The sequence below is a fragment of the Schistocerca cancellata genome, chromosome 6 (genome assembly GCF_023864275.1).
Source record: "Schistocerca cancellata isolate TAMUIC-IGC-003103 chromosome 6, iqSchCanc2.1, whole genome shotgun sequence".
Lineage (NCBI taxonomy): Eukaryota > Metazoa > Arthropoda > Insecta > Orthoptera > Acrididae > Schistocerca > Schistocerca cancellata.
Window position 1 is genome coordinate 643,473,880 of NC_064631.1, and position 22,090 is coordinate 643,495,969.

Genomic DNA, 22,090 nt, shown 5'->3' on the forward strand with positions numbered 1-22,090 from the left:
TTTTGCTCACAGGAATCATACTGTTGTCTGTACTTCAACTTTGGAGATGTTTCAATTTGCCATGCCATGCCCCTCCCACGCGATGGTGCACCTGTTATCCATACTGCAGCAGAACTGTGTCTATGGGAAACCCAGAACTTGTGCTGCCTTGTGACAATGCACCACATTTTTTCACAATGTTCTTAGCATGGACAACATGTTCTCCTTCATGGGGATTTACTGTACTTGATAAATGAATTAATTCAGTAATTAACCTTTGTTGCCACATACATAATTTCTTGTAAATGTTGACATTCATTTCTTTTTACAGGGATGGTTGCAACATCATTTCTGTGGGGCTTCTTGTCAGACATGTATGGCAGAAGAAAGCTTCTAGTCATAGCTTACCTGTTGGATGGAACTGTAAATTTTATTGGGAGCTTCACCCAGAGCTTTGCATTTTTAGTGGCCATGAAATTTTTGAGTGGTGCAATGTAAGTTCTTTTTAGAGTAAAGAGTAATTTCATATGAAATTATTGGCTGGGGATTCTGAAAGGTGGTTGACACTTAAATTGAAGTTTTTTTTCATTTGTGTGCTTTGATTTTTTTCCAGAAATGTCATAGCAATGAATCTTTATACATGTGTGTAGTTTGCAGCAACATTCATTGGCTGTCAGTAAGTACATTATGAAGTGCACATAAATATGTCCTTATTTAGCATAATTTTATCCTAGCAGAAATTACTGTGTACAAGCTGCTGTAGGTACATGGTTATATTGCACAAGTATATTGTGAAATAAGTTAAAATTAACACATGACCATGAATTTTTCAAATTGCTGAAGTTTAATGCATAGTCATCTCAACAATTTCCAATGATGCTGCTGTTAGTATTTTATATCTCCAACAACTGTGCTGCAGTATAGCCAAAAGAAAAAAAACGCATGCAGAATACTCAGTGATATCAGTTTCTGGGATCTCAGAAAATGTACAGAAATTCCTGGATATAGTATATACCATTTAAGCATTATTTTGCAGAGTAATGAAAGTCTCAGTCATGACCCACATAGCTTAAGTTCCCTGCTGAAGGACTTCAATAAAAAAATAAAAAATAAACTAAATTGTAAGAATAAATTAAGAATTGTTCACTATCGGTCTTCACAGTAAGAACTGAGCCATTATTTGTCTGGTTGTGCATCTGTTCAGTGCGTTTTTTACTCTTTAAATAGTAAAGCAGTATCATTATCCTAAAGTGAATGTCAAAGTAGTATTATCAAATGAGCAACTATTCTCAAAACAAATTTGTGATTTACCAGTGACACTGCTATTTTCGCTGTTTTAGAGTACATAGCTCAGTGTAGAGAAGTAGGTGAAAGCACCAGAACACTAAATTTTATGGAAGTTGTTTTCTCAACATTGTCTTAATTTTTCTGATGAACTACTTGATGCCATTGTCTCATTTTCCTTTAAAAGAAAAGATTTAAGAAAATACCTGTTAATTGTGAATTATCACTTCTAAGTTTCCCATTCAAATTAGTAGACATGTTTTCTTGCTCTAAAATCTGTAGCCCTGTCTCGTGTTGTACTGTACTCCACATAGTATTAAACCTTTATTTGAATTGTTGATTTCTGCCAAAATGTGCATACTTGTAGACTTGTGAATAGCTTTTCTTAACAAGTTGGAATAATTCTTCTAACACACCCAGATAGCTGTACATGTCAAAATGATGCTCAGGATTTGAGCCGGTGTGCTGGCCGCAGATCAAATCCACCCTGCATATTAATGATGAGGGCTAGTCTGCTAGTCAACCTTGACGTGGTTTTTAGGCAGTTTCCCCTATTTGACTAGGTAAATACTAGGCTGGTACTCATGTCCTGCCTCAGTAACACAATTCACAAACATTTTGAAAACATTCACTCTCTTTCCCATGCAGAACACTGTACGCTGACAGTTATTGTAGACGTATTCCCCTCAAGGGGTGACAGGGTGGTGACAGGAAGGGCTTCCGGCCATCCCTTTAATATGCAACTAAAGCAGGACCATTACTTGTTCTTATTAACACATACACACATAAAAAAGAGATTTGCATCACCTCGGTTCTGAGAGTTCCTGAACCTGTACAGAAAATTGGAATAGAGGTCAACATAAACATCATTTCCACCCTTTCTATTGCTCATGAAAATCACAAATTGCATATTGTACCACCATACAGTGAGACCTTCAGAGGTGGTGGTTCAGATTTGCTGTACACACCGGTACCTCCAATACCCAGTAGCACATCCTCTTGCATTGATGCATGCCTGTATACCTTGTGGCACACTATCCACAAGTTCATCAAGGCACTGGTGGCCCAGGTTGCCCCACTCCTCAACTGTGATTTGGTGTAGATCCCTCAGAGTGGTTGGTGGGTCATGTTGTCCATAAACAGTCCTTCTCAATCTATCCCAGGCATGTTCGATAGTGTTCATGTCTGGAGAACATGCTGGCCACTCTAGTCGAGCAATGTTGTTATTCTGAAGGAAGTCATTTACAAGATATTCATGATGGGGGTGCAAATTGTCATGCATGAAGACAAATGCCTTGCGAATATGCTGCCGATATGGTTGCACTATCGGTCGGAGGATGGTATTCACACATCGTACAGCCGTTACGGCGCCTTCCATGACCACCAGCAGCATTTGTCAGCCCCACATAATGCCACCCAAAAAAAGCAGGGAACCTCCACCTTGCTGCACTCGCTGGATAGTGTGTCTAAGGTGTTCAGCTTAACCAGTTTGCCTCCAAACACGTCTATGATGATTTTCTGGTTGAAGGCATATGCGACACTCATCGGTGAAGAGAACATGATGCCAATCCTGAGCGGTCCATTCAACATGTTGTAGGGCCCATCTGTACTGTTCTGCATGGTGTTGTGGTTGCGTAGATGGACCTCGCCATGGACATCGATAGTGAAGTTGTGCATCATGCAGCCTATTACGCACAGTTTGAGTGGTAACATGACATTGTGTGGCTGCACAAAAAGCATTATTCAACATGGTGGTGTTGCTGTCAGGGTTCCTGCGAGCCATAATCCGTAGGCAGCGGACATCCACTACAGTAGTAGCCCTTGGGCAGCCTGAGCGGGACATGTCATTGACAGTTCCCATCTCTCTGTATCTCCTCCATGTCTGAACAACATTGCTTTGCTTCACTCCAAGATGCCTGGACACTTCCCTTGTTGAAAGCCCTTCCTGGAACAAAGTAACAATGTGGTTGCAATCAAACTGTGGTATTGACAGTCTATGCATGGTTGAATTATAGACAACATGAGCCATGTACCTCCTTCCTGGTGGAATGACTGGAACTGATTGGCTGTTGGACCATCTCTGTCTAATAGGCACTGCTCATGCATGGTTGTTTACATCTTTGTGCGGATTCAGTGGCATCTCTGAACAGTCAAAGGGATGTTCTATGATACCATATCCAGAGCCAACATCTGTTTTTGGGAATTCTGGGAACTGGGGTGATGCAAAACTTTTTTTATGTGTGTGTATTTCCCTTTTCCATCGCTCTAAAGTTCTAATTTTTTTTTACATTGCTTTTGAATATATTTTCTAATTAGTTTACTGGGAAAATCAAAACACAAGTTTATCATGGAATATGTTCAATATGACAATGAAATTTTGTCCCCATAAATTTCATCCCAGTCCAACTTCAGCAAATTACTTTTGACATCTGTTGTCTTGGAAGGAGAATATCAGATGAACAAAATGTGGCTAGTGGAATGTCATCAAATTAAAATCAGATGATGCTGAGACTGCTTTGTTGCAACTCTCCATGCTACTCTATCCTGTGCAAGCCTCTTATCTCCAAATAACTTCTGCAGTTCACATCATTTTGATCTGTTCACAGTATTTGTATCTTGGTCTCAGTCTGCAATTTCCCATACTTGCCACCAACATGAAATTGACAATTTCTTGATGTTGTGTAATACCTTCTATTGATCAATCCCTTCTTTTAGTCAAGTTATGCTACAGATTTCTTTTCTTTCCAATTCTGTTCAATACTTCCTCATTAGTTATGCAATCTACTGTAGCATTTCTATAGTTATGTTCCCTTCTTGCCTGAACTGTCTATCATCCATGTTTCACTTCCATCCAATGCTACACTTCAGACAAATGCCTTCAGAAAAGATGTACTAACACTTAAATTATATTCGGTGTTAACAAATTTCTCTTCTCAGAAACATTTATCTTGCTACTGCCAGTCTACATTTTATATCCTCCCTACTTTGGTCATCATTAGTTATTTTAATGTCTAAATAGCAAAATTCAACTGCTACTCTTAGTGCCTTATTTCCTAATCTGACGCCCTCAGCATCATCTGATTTAATTCAACTAGCCTTATTTTGTTCATCTTATATTCTACTTTCAAGATACTGTCCATTCTGTTCAAGTGCATTTCCAAGTTCCTTGCTTTCTGTGACAGAGCTACAGTGCCTTTGGTATACCTCAAAGGTTTTATTTCTTCTCCTGAATGTTAATTCCTGCTCCAGATTTTTTTGGCTTCCTTTATCCTTTACTGGTTGCTCAGTGTACAGATTGAATAACATCAGCAATAGCCTATAACTTTGTCTCACTCCCTTCTCAGCCACAGTTTCCCATTCATGCCCTTCAGCTTTCATATCTGCTGTCTGATTTGTGTACGGGTTGTATATAACCTTCCTGCTCCCTGTGTTTTACCCTTGCTACCTTCAGAATTTCAAAGAGTATATTCCAGTCAACATTGTCAAAAGCTTTCTCTAAGTCTAAAAAAGCTATAAATGTTGGGTTTCTTTATGGTAACCTATCCTACAAGATAAGTCATAGTGTCAGTATTGTGTTGTGTAAACCAACATTTCTCCAGAATCCAAACTGATCTTCCCTGAAGCCAGCTTTTGCCAGTTTTTTCATCTTCCTGTAAATAATTCATGTCAATGCTTTGCAGTCATGACTTATTAAACTGATGGTTCAGTAATATTCACACCTGCCAGCATCTGATTTCTTTGGAATTGGAATTATTACATTCTTCCTGAAGTTTGAGGGTATTTCCATTGTCTCACATATCTCATGCACCAGATGGAATAGTTCTGTTATGGCTGGCTCTCCAAGAATATCAGCAGTTCTGAGAGGGTATTGTCTACTGCAGATGCTTTCGACATAAAAGTTTTCTGGGTATGGTACTGCATCATAATGTATAAAACTACTGACCAGTAGACCCAGAAGAAGGCTGCTGCAACTGTGGTCGAAAGGTTGGTTTTTCTCCAGCAGCAGTAGTTTCATACATTATGAAGTAGTACCATACCCAGAAAACTTTAATGTTGACTGACTCTGGCTGTGAAAGCCTACGCAATTATATGGGTATGGCTCTGAGCACTATGGGACTTAACATCTGAGGTCATCAGTCCCCTAGAACTTAGAACTACTTAAACCTAACTAACCTAAGGACATCACACACATCCATGCCCGAGGCAGGATTTGAATCTGCGACCGTAGTGGTCACGCGGTTCCAGACAGAAGCGCCTAGAACCGCACGGCCACACCGGCCAGCCACAATTATATGCAGATGCCTTGTTTAAGCTTAGGTCTTTCAGCGCTCTGTGAAATTTTTCTTGCAGTACCATACCTCATTTTCCGTATTTCCCCTTCTCTTTCTGTAATATTGCCTTCAGGTTCATTTGCTTTGTATGTTCCTTCAACCTTTCAGCTTTCCCTTCTTTGCTCAGTAGTGAATTTCCATCTGAGCTCTTGATATTTATACAGCTGCTACTATTTCCTCCAAAGGCCTCTTATCTTAGATAGTTACCATAAATGTGTCTGAGTACTGTACGACACAAGGTTGTTTATTCTAATTAAGTGTGGATCATGAACCTAGAGCCCTTTAACCACTCAGTACATATTGGTTGGAAACTCAAACTGTAGTGTATGAACACTAGGAAAACAGAAGAAATAAATATGTAGGTAAGATCTGTACATCACATTTTGAAGTACACAGCACTTAAGTATACAGAATAACTTTTTATTGCTCACCACATGAAATAAATGTTTCATAAACAACATATGATAGTTAGACATGGAGAATAACATCATAGATTAGCTTGTACCAATGGCAACACATACTACAGAGAATTACTGTATTGATTATTCCCACAAATATAAAATTTTCTAATTGAATATATTATGAATAGGATACATTTCCACTCACCATATAGTGGGGATTTTGAGTTGTAGACAGGCACAACCAAAACACTGCTGAACAAGTAAGCTTTTGGCCGAAAGGCCTTCTTCTACAGTACACAACACACATTCATGCAGAGACAGCTCTCACACACATGACCACTGCCTCCGGCTGCCGAGGCCAGCCTGGGAGAAGCAGTCTGGGTGGTGGGGGTAAGGAAGAGGCTGGGCTAGGGATGGGGATGGGTAGCAGGGTAGCAGTGGGAGATGGTAAAGTTCTGGTTGTGGGAGCATACAGGAGTCAGATGAAGAGAGGGCATGGTGAGAGCTCATCCTGCCACCATCCTTCCCTCCCCACCCACAGTGATATTCCACCACCTACCAAACATACACAACATCTTTGTCCATCCCTACTCCATCCCTGCTCCCAACCCCTTGCATCACAGCTCATATCTGCACAATAGTCCCAGATTCAAAACCTGCGCCATACATCTTCCTACCAACTCACAGTCTGGTCACAAGCATCACCTACTCCATCAAAGATAGGTTTACCTGAGCTGCAACCACTCTGTTGCATTCTGCACGGGCTCGACAACCGACAAGCTGTCTGTTCGCGCAATTGACCACCAACAAACTGTGGCCAAGAAATAGCTGGATCACCCAGCTGCTGAGCACACTGTCCAACTCAGTGTTCTTTACTTCAATGACAGCTTCACAGCCTGTTTCTTCTGGATCCTTGCTACCACCACCACCACCAGCTTTTCTGAACTGTGCAGGTGGGAATTCTCCCTGCAATATATAATATGTTCCCATAACCCCCTGGCCTCAACTTTCGTTAGTCACTGTTTCCACCTGCCTGCCCCCTTCCTTGTTCCCAGTCCAGCACTTCACAGCCCTCTATTCCACCAACACATCCACACTCTCTTTACTTCAGAAGAAGCCCTTTTGGCTGAGGGCTTACTTGTTCAGCAGTCTTCTTCTTGTGCCCAGTAACAACTCAACATCTCCATATATTCATCTTTTGAATCTGCAGCTCTTGTCCTTTCTTTCCACATTTGCAATTAAATTATAGGATACCGGTTATGCCTTTTTGCAAACACATTGCTTTTTCTTTTTATACAAACATGTTTCAGCAGCTCTGTGCCATCATCTGTGGGTTTTGTTTATTGAAAACGTGGTTTTACTTTATGTGTTTTGCAGGACCAACTGCATGGTGTCCTGCACTGATAGCTTGTCATGTTTTTTTGTCACTGATCGTTCTTCTTTTGGATTTCAAGGCCATCGCACACACATATTAATGTACTTTGTGTAATTTATTTCTTTATAAACGCCTTTTTACTTCACAAAATGTGGTGAGGACTATAAAAAATCACGTTTTCAATAAACAAAAGCCCACTGATGATCGCACAAAGGTGTTGAAACATATTTGCTTAAAAAGAAAAAGCAGTATGTTTGCAAAAAGGTGGAACCAATATCCTATAATTCAACATCTCCACTGTATGGTGAGTAGCAATCTATCCTTTTCATAATATTGTCATTATTGAGTACTGCATTTTTCATTTTTTTACTTTTTAACTGGTTATTGTAACACTTACATATCATTTAATGAATGTCAGACTTTTGCTGCTTTCTGTCTCAACGTCTCCTCTATGAACAACAGATAGTAATAATCTTTATTTCCCAAAGTTTCTTCTAGTAGGTGACGTGGTAAGAATATGTACTTGCTGATTATGAAGACCTGTAATGTGAAAGCTGTATTTTTCTCATATAAAATAATATTTCACATCCATGTGTTTTGTTTAGTTATGATATTTGCATTTTTGATCAATTGGATTTCTCTTTTGTAATCCATATGCAACTCTTGCGAGATTGTAATATGGTATGGAAAGTTTGGGATTAAAGTAAATGATCTGTGGTAGTTCTGGAGCTAGAATGCGGCAAGGGTTGTGTTGGGTGGAATAGGTGAGAGGAGAAAGGAGACAGGCAGCTGGAGGGAGGCTGGCCATTGTGATGAATCACAGATGATTACCTGGCAGAAAGCTCTCCCAACTGTCTGAATCCTCCATCTGCAGTCCCTTCAATAATGATCCCGTACCAGAAGTGAATCTCCCATCCCAGAATCTTTCCTCCTCCAAGTCCTTCTCCCTTCTCACCCCACGTGCTTCTCAAAATTAATAAGTTCAACAGTCCTGGATAGCCCACTCATTCTGGTTACTGTGCTCCCTCCGAAATGATGTCTGCTATTATCAATCAGCACCTCAAACCAATTGCCTGTAGCCTATCCTCTCATACCAAAGGCACAAACCACTTACTTTGCCAACTCTCAGCTGTCCCCATCCCATTACCACTTGGATCTCAGCTCATCACTGCTGATACTGCCTCCCTATACACAAACATTCCCAATGCCCAGGACCTTGCTGCTATTGAACACTACCTCTCCTAATGTCTTTCAGACTCCAAACCAACTACCTCACCGTGGCAGGGCCATGGACATCTGCATAGCACCCTCCTATATCAACCTATTTATCAACCATCTAGAGGAAAGTTTCCAAGATTCTCAAACTCTCAAACCTACTGTCTGATGCAGGTTCATTGATGATATCTTCATCAACTGTACCCAGGGCCCAAGACCCCTACCCACATTTTTTCATATCCTCAACACCTCTCCCATTTGCCTCTGCTGGTTCTCCTCAGCTCACTGTGCCACCTTTATGAACATTGACATCCACCTGTCTGGTGGCTGTCCAAACATCTGTCCACATCAGTCTCACTAACAATCAACAGTGGCTGTATTTTGACAGCTGTCATCTGTTTGACACTAAAAAATCATTCTCATGTGATCTGGTTATCCATGGTTGACACATCTGCATTGATGAGAATTCCCTTGCCCAGTGTGCTGGTGATTCCATTAAGGCATTCTTAGACAGGTACTATCTCCCAAACCTGGTCTGGAGACAGAATTCCCATGTCACATCCTCATACATTGCTAATTTTCCTACCAACCAGAAGAACCAGCCATAAAGGACCAAGCTCCCATCACTCATTATCATCCTCAATTGGAATAACTGAATCATATTGTCAACCAGGGCTTTGACTACCTATCATTGTGTCCAGAAATGAGGAACTGTCTACCCACAAGCTTTCCCATCTCTTCTAAAGTGGGATTCCACTACCCATCCAACCTATGCAGTATTCTTGTACATCCATACGCCACAGTCACTCCGAGTACCCTTGCCACATGTGTCATAGCTGTGTGGAAGGTCCAGCTGCAAGATCCTACCAGTTCACCCATCCAGCATGTAGCACCCCAGTCCTGTCACAAACTTATTGTATACCATCAGAGGCAGGACCACATGTGAAAGCAGCCATGTCATGTACCAGCTCTGCTACAATTGCTGAGCAGCATTTTACATGGGCATAACCACCAACCAACTATACATTCAAATGATAAGCCACTGCCCAACTATGGCTAAGAGTGGAGTTGATCACAGAACATGCTGCTGAGCACAACATGCTTGATTTCAATGGTTTCTTCATAGCCTGTGTCGTCTGGATCTTTCCCCCAGCACCAACTTTTCTGAACTATGTAGATGGGAGTTACCCCTGTAATGCTTCCTTTGTTGTCATAATCCTCTTGCCCTCAATCTCTGCTAACACCCTGCCTCACACACACCTTCACCCTTTCCCAGAATCCAACCTCACTCTCCCTGCACCCACACCTTCTTTCCCATGGTTCCCCATTCCACATGCTGTCACCTCCACATAGCCCACTCTCCAGTTTTATATTAGACTGTACAAACTTACTGCCACCAGTGCCTGTGTCTTGGATTCATATCGCATACATCAGTTGCCTCTCCCTCCTGTATTCCTATGCTATATATCTGCTACCCCTCCCTCCTGCATTCCTGTCACATATGCCCGCTGTGTTCCTCCGAGCTACCAGCTACACTTCCCCAACCCTCTCTCCCACTGTCCACTTCCTTTCTCCCCTCACCCACTCCACCTCAAACTCCAGTCTACCTGCAGAACTTCAGTCACAACACCTTGAGTGTGTTTCAGATGGCACTGTGTGTGTGGGAGGGGGGGGGGGGGGGGGGGGGGGGAGGAGAAGGGGGGGGGGGGGGTTCCAGCTAAAAAACAAAGATTTGTCCAAAAGCTAGTGAAGTTTTCAGTCTTGTATATGTGCCTATTGATGACTCAGTGCCTTTACTGTTTGGTGATTTCTTGTCTTTACTCCTCGATTATTTCTTTTCATGAGGTCCTGAAAGATTACCTTGATCCATATGATTTCTTTCACAATTTGTTAAGGAAGTGACATATTCTATTTCCAGTATTCAGAAGAGTACTGCCTTCTGTCTCTGAGAATGACTTCACTGAGTGTAAGAACAAAATTTGTAGTTTGTCTTCAAGAAAGAACATTGTCTGCATGGTCTGAGCCAGGTGAAACAAGTAAACAAATATCCCCTTGTCTGGGATGAGTTAAACCATAAAATATAATTATTTCACATACCTTAAGATCCTCTTCATGTCACTCAATTGTCTTTTCTGATGTTTTGTGGTGGTTAATGGTAGAGAAAGTTTCTAACAGCTGATGATACGGAACATTCATAAGTTTTGAACTGATATTCAGCTGGAAGCACACTTGACTGTGCAGGAGTAGTATTTCCACTGTCTTCAAATTTTCCATATTGTACCACTAAAGTATAGCCCATGCACATATAGAACTATTTAAGATGTAAATGTCTCCAAATCATTTTATTAGCAAACCAAGATAATAATTGAAATTGCTCCTAGTCTTTCCTTCGTCAGATCATTCTGTGACAAATCAATGAACTTCTCTGCACTCAGATCCAACTACAGCATCATCTGTATGAATGACAGAGATGATCAAGATCTTTCTTGTCCATCAATTACTGTTTGACTTAATTTGTTAAACACATTAGTAAATCAATGATATGAATATAATAGAGGGAAACATTCCACGTGGGAAAAATATATCTAAAAACAAAGATGATGAGACTTACCAAACAAAAGTGCTGGCAGGTCGATAGACACACAAACAAACACAAACATACACACAAAATTCGAGCTTTCGCAACAAACGGTTGCTTTGTCAGAAAAGAGGGAAGGAGAGGGAAAGACGAAAGGATGTGGGTTTTAAGGGAGAGGGTAAGGAGTCATTCCAATCCCGGGAGTGGAAAGACTTACCTTAGGGGGAAAGAAGGACAGGTATACACTCGCACACACGCACATATCCATCTGCATATACACAGACACAAGCAGACATTTTCATAACTGCCACCACAAAACCACTCCTTTTAATACATTTACACGCAGTTTTTTCGAAATTTTCCCGAATTTCTCCATCCTTTAACGTGTTTTGGTGGCAACACAACCACCTAACCTTTGTGCACATCGATGTCTACCAACCCAAGTTCACCACAGGATCAACATAGCCCAGCTTTAACCAACACTTTTTCGCCTTTTTTCACAACAGATCTCCAGTTACTTTCTCCAGTTAATTTCATTTTCATTTCAACCTCATGTTACACTTTCCACCTTCTAATACCATGTCACCCTCACAACACCCCCACAACGACCCCATTAAGTTTTATTTACATTCCCTCTGCAAACATGCCTTCACCCTAGCCAGATTACGCTCGCATATTTTATTTTCTCAGGCTTGTCTGACATTTGGCATTACCCCCAAAGGCCTCACACTTAAAGTTCCCATCTCTGGCTGCAACCCTTCTTTCCATCAGTCCCTATACCAGTTCCAAACTGAACAATCCATTGCCCTCACCCACCTAATCCTTCACCTACACATCCACTCAGCCAATCAACACACCCGTCAACTCCTATCCTTAACAAAAGTCCTCAATCTTTCCTCTCCCACATCCACACCAGCTGTTCAGAGCATCCTCCTACAGGCCAACCGCAAATTAGAACAGCATGCCACCCTCCACCTTAAAAAACTATCCAATCTCCTGGTTTCCCACCTCCGGAAAGGCAACTCACTCACCCTTCACAACCTTTCCAGCAAACCTCAATCTCCTCTCATTGCACACAAACCCAGTCTCTCCCATCTACTCAATCTCCCACTTCCAGCTCCACTCCTTCCAAAACCTCAAAATTCCAATCAACACAATCTGGAACCACAACACCTCAATTCAGTAGTTAACCTTTCCTCCAAACCTTTCTCCCAATCCTAAACCTCTGTCCTATCCAAAGGCCTCACCTTCAGCCCCACTCCCAGATTTAACCAAACAGCCCTCGTCAAATATTTACTGTCCTACGCCCATACTCTCTGCTGGAAATATCACTTTGCCACGAAGAAAAATGATCCTAATCCTACTCCTAATGATCCAACTCCCCAAGACACTATCCAAATTGAACCCTGCCTGGAACAGTTCCGTCCTCCGTCACAGCGGGACCCACCTCCCCTTCCTCAAAATCACCCTCTCCCAACCTTCCAGGAATTTCTGACTTCCAGCCTTGCCTCTCAATCCTTCTTAAAAAACCTTAATCCTACTCCCAACATCACCACTGCTGAAGCCCAGGCTATCCGTGATCTGAAGGCTGACCAATCCATCATCATTCTTCCGGCGGACAAGGGTTCCACGACTGTGGTACTTGATCGTCGGGAGTATGTGGCTGAGGGACTGCGTCAGCTTTCAGACAACACTACTTACAAAGTTTGCCAAGGTAATCCCATTCCTGATGTCCAGGCAGAGCTTCAAGGAATCCTCAGAACCTTAGGCCCCCTACAAAACCTTTCACCTGACTCCATCAACCTCCTGACCCCACCAACACCCCGCACCCCTACCTTCTACCTTCTTCCTAAAATTCACAAACCCAATCATCCCGGCCGTCCCATTGTAGCTGGTTACCAGGCCCCCACAGAACGCATCTCTGCCTATGTAGATCAACACCTTCAACCCATTACATGCAGTCTCCCATCCTTCATCAAAGACACCAACCACTTTCTCGAACGCCTGGAATCCCTACCCAGTCTGTTACCCTCGGAAACCATCCTTTTAACCATTGATGCCACTTCCTTATACACAAATATTCCACATGTCCAGGGCCTCGCTGCGATGGAGCACTTCCTTTCACACCGATCACCTGCCACCCTACCTAAAACCTCTTTCCTCATTACCTTAGCCTGCTTCATCCTGACCCACAACTTCTTCACTTTCGAAGGCCAGACATACCAACAATTAAAGAGAACAGCCATGGGTACCAGGATGGCCCCCTCGTACACCAACCTTTTCATGGGTCGCTTAGAGGAAGCCTTCTTGGTTACCTGTCACAAGTGGGGCACTTTTGGGGTTCTTCTGCGGAAGGTTCCGGGTTTGAGGAGATGAGGAAGTGGCTCTGGTTATTTGCTTCTGTACCAGGTTGGGAGGGTAGTTACGGGATGCGAAAGCTGTTTTCAGGTTGTTGGTGTAATGGTTCAAGGATTCCGGACTGGAGCAGATTCATTTGCCACGAAGACCTAGGCTGTAGGGAAGGGACCGTTGCTTGTTGGTGGGTTTGATGTGGACGGACGTGTGAAGCTGGCCATTGGACAGGTGGAGGTCAATGTCAAGGAAAGTGGCATGGGATTTAGAGTAGGACCAGGTGAATCTGATGGAACCAAAGGAGTTGTGACAGGATACTTTCCAGGACTGGATCAGATTCTGAATGTGGCTCTCCAGCAGGGATACAACTTCCTCAAATCCTGCCCTGAAATGAGTTCCATCCTTCATGAAATCCTCCCCACTCCACCTAGAGTGTCTTTTCGCCATCCACCTAACCTTCGTAACCTCTTAGTTCATCCCTATGAAATCCCCAAACCACCTTCCCTACCCTCTGGCTCCTACCCTTGTAACCGCCCCCGGTGTAAAACCTGTCCCATGCACCCTCCCACCACCACCTACTCCAGTCCTGTAACCCGGAAGGTGTACATGATCAAAGGCAGAGCCACGTGTGAAAGCACCCACGTGATTTACCAACTGACCTGCCTACACTGTGAAGCCTTCTATGTGGGAAGACCAGCAACAAACTGTCCATTCGCATGAATGGACACAGGCAGACAGTGTTTGTTGGTAATGAGGATCACCCTGTGGCTAAACATGCCTTGGTGCAATGCCATCACATCTTGGCACAGTGTTACACCGTCCGGGTTATCTGGACACTTCCCACTAACACCAACCTGTCAGAACTCCGAAGATGGGAACTTGCCCTTAAGCATATCCTCTCTTCTCGCTATCCGCCAGGCCTCAATCTCTAATTTCTAATTTCAATTTGCCGCCGCTCATACCTCACCTGTCTTTCAACATCATCTTTGCCTCTGTGCTTCCGCCTCGACTGACATCTCTGCCCAAACTCTTTGCCTTTACAAATGTCTGCTTGTGTCTGTGTATGTGCGGATGGATATGTGCTTGTGTGCGAGTGTATACCTGTCCTTTTTTCCTCCTAAGGTAAGTCTTTCCGCTCCCGGGATTGGAATGACTCCTTACCCTCTCCCTTAAAACCCAAATCCTTTCGTCTTTCCCTCTCCTTCCCTCTTTCCTGATGAGGCAACCGTTGGTTGTGAAAGCTTGAATCTTGTGTGTATGTTTGTGTTTGTTTGGGTGTCTATCGACCTGCCAGCGCTTTTGTTTGGTAAGTCTCATCATCTTTGTTTTTAGATATATTTTTCCCACGTGGAATTTTTTTTCGGTGTGGACTTCACTTGGATAAAAATGGACTTTTCATTTCCTTCTTCCTCAAGCCCTTGACTTGTTTAAAAAATGGTTCAAATAGCTCTGAGCACTATGGGAGTTAACTTCTGGGGTCATCAGTCCCCTAGAACTTAGAACTACTTAAACCTAACTAACCTAAGGACATCACACACATCCATGCCTGAGGCAGGATTCGAACCTGCGACCGTAGTGGTCGCGCGGTTCCAGACTGTAGTGCCTAGAACCGCTTGGCCACCCCAGCTGGCTGACTTGTTTATCTGTGTATCACGTCATACAGTGTTTATTTATTTCTTTATATTTTTTGTAACTTTTTCATTGTTGTTTAAATTCCAGTTGCTCTGTCAATTTTTCTAGATATCTCTACTTCACTGTATTCAAGCTCAAACACTTAAAGAGAGGTAAGTTCATTTACCATATATTCATTTTGTGCCTGTGTGGCGATACAGCTCAAGTTGGAGCTTGCTCATATTGCATATGTACCTGTCACTTATTCAATAATGGCTCATTACAGCAGTGTTTTAAATTATTAAAATTACAACATCCTGAAGTCTGTGATCTTCCAATTAAAGTGCCTCTTTCTGATAACTGTTTCAATGTGTAGGAAAAGTTCAGTATGACATTTTCTGTAATTTTCATAATACAGTTAGGAAATTAACAAATTATTTTGTTTATGTTACAGAATATGTGGACCAGGTTCAATACAGAAAACCTTCATATCAGAATTTCATTGTGTGAAGTATAGGACTGTAATAATGATGCTGTCAGGATTTTTGTTTGCTGTTGCAAACATCATCATCCCAGGTAACCAATATATCAATTTCAAGAATACCATGCTATCTACTAAATGTATGTTTTGCAATCAGAAGGAATTAACACACACACTAAAGAAACCAATGATTTGAAAAACTGAATGGGTAATGACAAAAATTGGTGATACAGAAGTGGAAGTGAGATCTTTTATAAAATATACTGTGTAAAATAAAGAATGTAACCAGTCACCTACATCTACATTGATACTCTGCAAGTCATTCTTAAGTGCCTCGCAGAGGGTTCATCGAACTGCCTTTACAACATTTCTCTATTATTCTACTCTCAAACAATGCGCAGAATAAACGAACACCTATATCTTTCCATGCGAGCTCTGATTTCCCTTATTTTATTGTTATGATCATTTCTCCCTATGTAGGTCAACATCAATATAATATTTTTTGCATTTGGAGGAGAAAGTTGGTGATTGAAATTTCATGAGAAGATTTCGCCTGATAGCCTTGATCCGAAGGTTTCAGTATGTCATGTGAGAAAAGTGTGTGTTGGGTTTCACATGATCGATGTTTTCAAAATCCATGCTGGTCGGCATTGAGGAGTTCATTCTTTTCAAGATACCTCATTATGTTGAGCTCAGAATGTCTTCTAAGATACTACAACAAATTGATGTCAAGGATACTGGACGGTAGTTGTGTGGATCACTTCTACTACCCTTCTTGTAGATGGGTGTGACCTGTGCATTTTCCAAGAACTAAAAATCAACAAATCTTGAAGGCCCAACTGTACTGACCAGCTGCAGTGTCATCCACAGTCCATAGGCGTCACCAGATACAGATATGGAGAGGCATGTGGTCAGTGCTCCCAGCCATTGGCAGTTTTCATGACCAGTGGCGCTACTTCTCTTTCAAGTAACCCTCAATTGGCGTCACAAGGGCTGAGTGCACCCCACTTGCCAACAGCACTCTGCAGACCCAGATGGTGACCCATCCAAGTTCTAGCCAAGCCTGAAATTGCTTAACTTTGGTGAACTGATGGGAACCAGTGTTACCTCTGTGGCAATGCCATTGGCTTTTTTTTTTTTTTGAGAACTGGACATAGTTTTTTGTTTGAGGGATCTACAGTAGATTATAGTTAGAAGAGAGGCTAAATCAGATGGAAATTCAATATAGAATCTGACAGGAACTCCATCAGGCCCTGGATCTTTGTTCAGTTTTAATGATTACAGCTGTTTCTCAACTCCAATGGCACTAATACTTCTTTCATTCATCTTTTCAGTGGTATGAGGGTTGAAATGATGTAATTCTTCTTGGTTTTCCTTTTTAAAGGAACATTTTAAAATGGAGTTAAGCATTTTGCACTCTCAGTTCCTGTCTCATTTGCTAGGGATTGGACCCTAACTCTAGTACCACTAACAGCCTTTACACACATCCCAAATTTCTTTGGGGTCTGTAAAAGATCACTTGACAATATTCTACTACAGTAGTCATTGAAGGCATCATGCATTGCTCTCTTGACAGCCAAATGTGTTTCATTCAGTACCTCTCTATCTGTAGCCCTACGCTTTATTTTACACTTATTGTACAATAATCTGTTTTTTTATAAGTTTCTTTATAGTGACTGTATATCGTGGAGGTTTCCTCCCATTATGAACTGTCCTATGGTAATGGTGCCAAATGCCCAAATATGACTTTCATATGCCCGTAGGGGTTGGAGATGGCATCACATGGCACTGGACCTCCCTGGGTACATATCTATCCAGTGCATGATCAACTATTCTTTTAAACTTCAGCCAGAGTTCCTCTGAATGCTCCTGACCTGTGCTGAATATTTCATGTTCCTCATTGAGATATAACACCACTGATTTTTTAAATTTAGTTTACTGAAGATATATATCTTTCTTCTTGTTTTAGTTGTCCTTTGAACTTTGGTAATCATTGTTGTCACAACCGTGTCATGGCCAGTGATACCAGTTACAGTTTCCATGTGGACACCCTCAAAGGGTTCAGGTCTATTTGTTGCCATTAGATCTAATATATATCCATCATGAGTTTGGTTCCAAATTATTTGTTCTAGGTAGTTTTCAGAGAAGGCATTTAATAAAGTTTCACAGGATGTCTTATCATGTCCAATTCATTTTCCCAATTAAATGTAGGATAATTAAAGTCTCCACAAATGATTACCAGTGATTCTAGTTTATTTAGTAGAATATTATGTTTAGTAGTGTTAAAAGCTTTAGAAAGGTCTAAGAATATGCCCATCATACACATCATTGTCCAGAGCATCAAGTACCATTTGGTGAATTCTGTTATGGCCAGTTCTGTACTTTTACCGCTTCAGAACCCAAACTCTAATTGACTTACAAGGTTGTATTTATTTAATTATTTCATTAATCTGTCTTTCACAATGTGATTCTATTATTTTTGAGAAAGATGACATCAGGAAAATGGGCTGGTAGTTTTCCATGGCTTCTACATTTTTTTTTGTAGCAGAGACACAATCTTGGCTTTTTTAAATACTCAGAAAATTTCCCTGATGCAAACAATTCATTTATTATGTTCGTTGAGGGAGCTTGTATACTTCACGTGCATTATGTCAGCGGGCATATTGGTACATCATCTAATACTAGAGACTTTTTATTTCTTTATGTTTTGTACAATTTTACTGACATCATTCTCTGTGGTTGGTAGTACTTATTGTATAATTATTTACCAGTGTTATATTTGGTTTTGGAAATTTTTTGTTGAAATCTCTGGGCAATACTTGAAAATTGCTCATTCGCATAGTGTGCTAGGTGGAGTGGATCACTTATTGTGTTATCCCTCTCCCTTATCAATATGTTCTTATGCTTTTATTTGTCTCTCCCAGTTTCTTATTTAACGATATCTGAGACTGCTTTGCTTTTATTCTCTGTGTTGTATATTGTTTTTTCATTGAAATTACTTTTTTTTCAACAGTTAGCTCCTTCCTATAAATCGTTTTGACCTTACAATAGAATTTTAGGAGATGAGGAGGCTTGCACAGGGTAGAGTAGCAAGGAGAGTTGCATCACACCAGTCTTCAGACTGAAGACCATAACAACAACAACAACAACAACAACAACACAGCCTTATTGAAGTAATTGATTGGGACATTCGAGATCAGGATGGTGCTGAGTGACAAGAGGTATACTCCTAAGTTGCTTTTTGAAGGGATCAGCAGTACCAGCATTGGATGTGATTGCCTGTGAAATCTGCTTTGAATTAAGCTTATGGGATAATTACATGTAGTGAAGAAGGCTGAAGTCAGAATGATGGAGTACTGCTGTATAGAGTCTGCATCTTAACAAATACACTTGCCTTGAATGCTGAGGCTGTATGGGTCAAACCATCTAACATGGAAAGGACAGCAACTGTCTAAATATAAGTATTGTTGTTTGTTTGTAAATTTAATGTAAATAGCTGTGTGCAGTTGACCTTAGTGAGGATGAGGTCAACATGAATGAAAGTGACATGGGATTCACAACAGGACCACGTGAAATTTAATTGGGAGAATGTGTTTAGAGGTTACAAAAATTTTAAAAGGTCAGCCTAACCTGAATTCATATGGCTGATATGTCATAAATGTATGTAAACCAAAATGGAGGCTTATGGAACCAGGAAGATCCCCTCTACATAACCCATGAAAAGGTTGACATAGGAGGGAGCCATCCTGGTTCCCATGGCAGTGTCCCTGAGCTGTTTGTGTGTCTTCCCCTTAAAGGTAAAATAGTTGTTGGTAAGTATAAATTTGATTGAGGTGAGGAAGGTCATCATAAGTTTGGAATCAGATGGGTGCTGCTTGAGGTAATTTTCAGCAACAGACAGGCCATGCACATGGAGAATGTCGGTATAGAGAGAGCAGGCATCAAGCAAGGCATGTGGTGGGAGTGGGATGGGCACTGATTTCAGATGATCTAGGAAACAGTTGATGTCTTTAATGTAGGAGGGAAGTCTTTATACTATAGATTGCAGATGTTGATCAACCAAGGCAGAGATACCTTCAGTGGCTGCTTTGAAGTCAGCAACAATGGAACACTATGATGAATAGGTTTGTGGATCTTAGAAAGAAGGTAAACGTTGGGAGTGTGTGGTCTGGGTGAGGTAAGAAATGGTATGGATTGAGGTTTTAATTCAAAAGCAGATCTCCCAGGTGATCACATCCAATCATGGTATTGCTGATCCCTCCAAAACCAACCCAGGAGTACAACTCTTGTCTTGTCGGTACTATCCTGGTTATGAATGTATTGGTCAATTACTTTGACAAGACTGTGACACCTTGAGATCATGCCCTGAAATGAGGTCCATTCTGCCTGACATTTTTCTCAGCACACATAGAATAGCTTCTCGTCAGCCCTCTGTCCCCGCAGAATCCCGGTCATACACTATGCTCCTTATGCACCCATTTCTCAGTCCTATGACTTCTACCCTGATGACCGTCCCCACTGTAAGAATTATCTGATGCAGTGTGCTATCACCACCTATACCAGCCCTGTAACTGGCAAAACATATAATATCAAAGGGAGAGTCACTCGTGTAACAACATGTGTCATGTGCCAGCTGTTACATAAATATTGTTCAGCCATCTGTATAGATATGACTACCTTTGTGTTATCAGTTAAGACGAATGGACATAGACAGAGGCGGTATACTGGTAGCATGCAGCATCCTGTTGCAGAGCACACACTACAGCATGAATGTTGTGACCTCGGTACCCATTTCACCACAAGCGCCATCTGAATTCTTCCTCGTGACACTAGTTTTGAAGAATTCCGCGGGTGGGAACTGGCACTACTACATGTGCTCTCTTGTTGCCACCCACCTGGCCTAAATTTACTTTCAGCTCTGTAGTCCAGCATTTCTTTTTGGTAACGGTTCCTTTTATTTGCTCCCCTTTTATTACTCTTTTTATATCTTTTGTTTCCTGACTCCTCTGTTTTTTCCTGCCCCACTCCCTTCTCCATTCACATGCCTACCAGCTATAATGAACATACATTTCCACTCTCATTAACTCTTCTATCATGTTTTTTCAATAATCTGCCTTGTTTATTGTCCTATTTTCCAGTTCAAGCTCTCAGATTTTAAAACCTTGCCTGGTGCAGGCACCAACAATGTCTTTCCTTCTCATTCCATCCAGTAAATCTACCTTCACCTGGGGTTCGGGCAGCTTTTCCACAACTCTCCCCATTTCCTAAACCTTTTGCCAGTCTTTTTCCTTCATCCCCATTCCCTTCTCTTAAACTCTTCTGCCAAAAGGAGGAGCCATGGGCTCTGAAAGCTTGCACCATTCCACATTCTTAATGTGTGTTTTCTTCTGCCACTGCTTGGTGAGTAGATTTTTTTTATCTATCCAATTATATTATACTTTCAGACACTGATATATGAAGTAGAAATTTACAATTTAAATCTTTTTGAACAGTGACCTACAGTTGGCTGTTATTCTTGCTTTAGCCATTATTCTGATGGTTATTTTTGCAGTTTGAAGATTTAATTTCATCACCCTACTGACCCCATAATTCTATTGCATGTATCACCGAGCACTGAAATATGAGAAATAGGCCATTTGCATACTATCATCCACTACTAGTGGTTTAATGTTTAAGAGAACAAATATGGCTGAACTTCATTTCCTAGTGATAGTAGTAATGTGGTTTTTACTCAGTAATCAGTTATCTATGGTAACTCTAAGAATTTTGTCTTTTGAGCTACATTTATACCCAGTGCTTGTGATTGTGAGGCTTCCTCTACTCTTCTTTTTTATTCTTGAACAGTGTTGTTTAAGTTTCCTCACTATTGAGAATTAGCCAGTGTTTCCAAGCCATTGAATGATAAACCAAAGAATCATTTTGCTTTTTGTTAAGGTATCCTGTAAATGGTCATGCTGTGATATCATCTGCAAAAAGAATAAGTTTGCTTTCACTGTTAAAGAGGTAAATCATTTACATATATCAGTAACAATGGGGTCCTAATATACTACCCGGTGGTGTGCCATGATATATTTGTCGAAATTCTGATAAATATTTATTTTGTTTGAATTATATTCCTACTGTTTGTTTTCTATTTTTAAGATATGATCCAATTATACTAAGAGCTTTCCCAAATAATCCCATAGTGATCAAGTTTCCTTATTAACATGTTATGGTCAATGAGGTCAAAAGCTTGTGATAAGTCACAAAACATACCAAGAGGATTTTGGCCTTGCCCTAATTCCAATATGATTATAATTATAAGCTTACATGCAGCTAAAACTATTGGTTTTCCTTTCTGGAACCCAACTGTCTATAATTTATGATGCTGTTTCTTTCAAAATGTTTATAAATCCAACTTATATTATCTTTTCAAGAGCTTTTAAGAAAATGGATAAATACAATAACTCAAACAATTACTCTTTTGCAAAAGTGTCCTATGAT

The 22,090-nt window shown here is 41.1% G+C and overlaps 1 protein-coding gene across 1 annotated transcript in view; it reads left to right on the plus strand.

Annotated features, from left to right (window-relative positions):
- Window positions 1-22,090, plus strand: part of LOC126190908 (synaptic vesicle glycoprotein 2A-like) — a 188,471-nt gene that overhangs the window by 71,682 nt on the left and 94,699 nt on the right. The window contains exons 4-5 of the mRNA XM_049931538.1: window positions 311-473; window positions 15,581-15,702. Coding sequence (XP_049787495.1) covers window positions 311-473; window positions 15,581-15,702 — 285 coding nt within the window. The remainder of the gene's footprint in view (window positions 1-310; window positions 474-15,580; window positions 15,703-22,090) is intronic.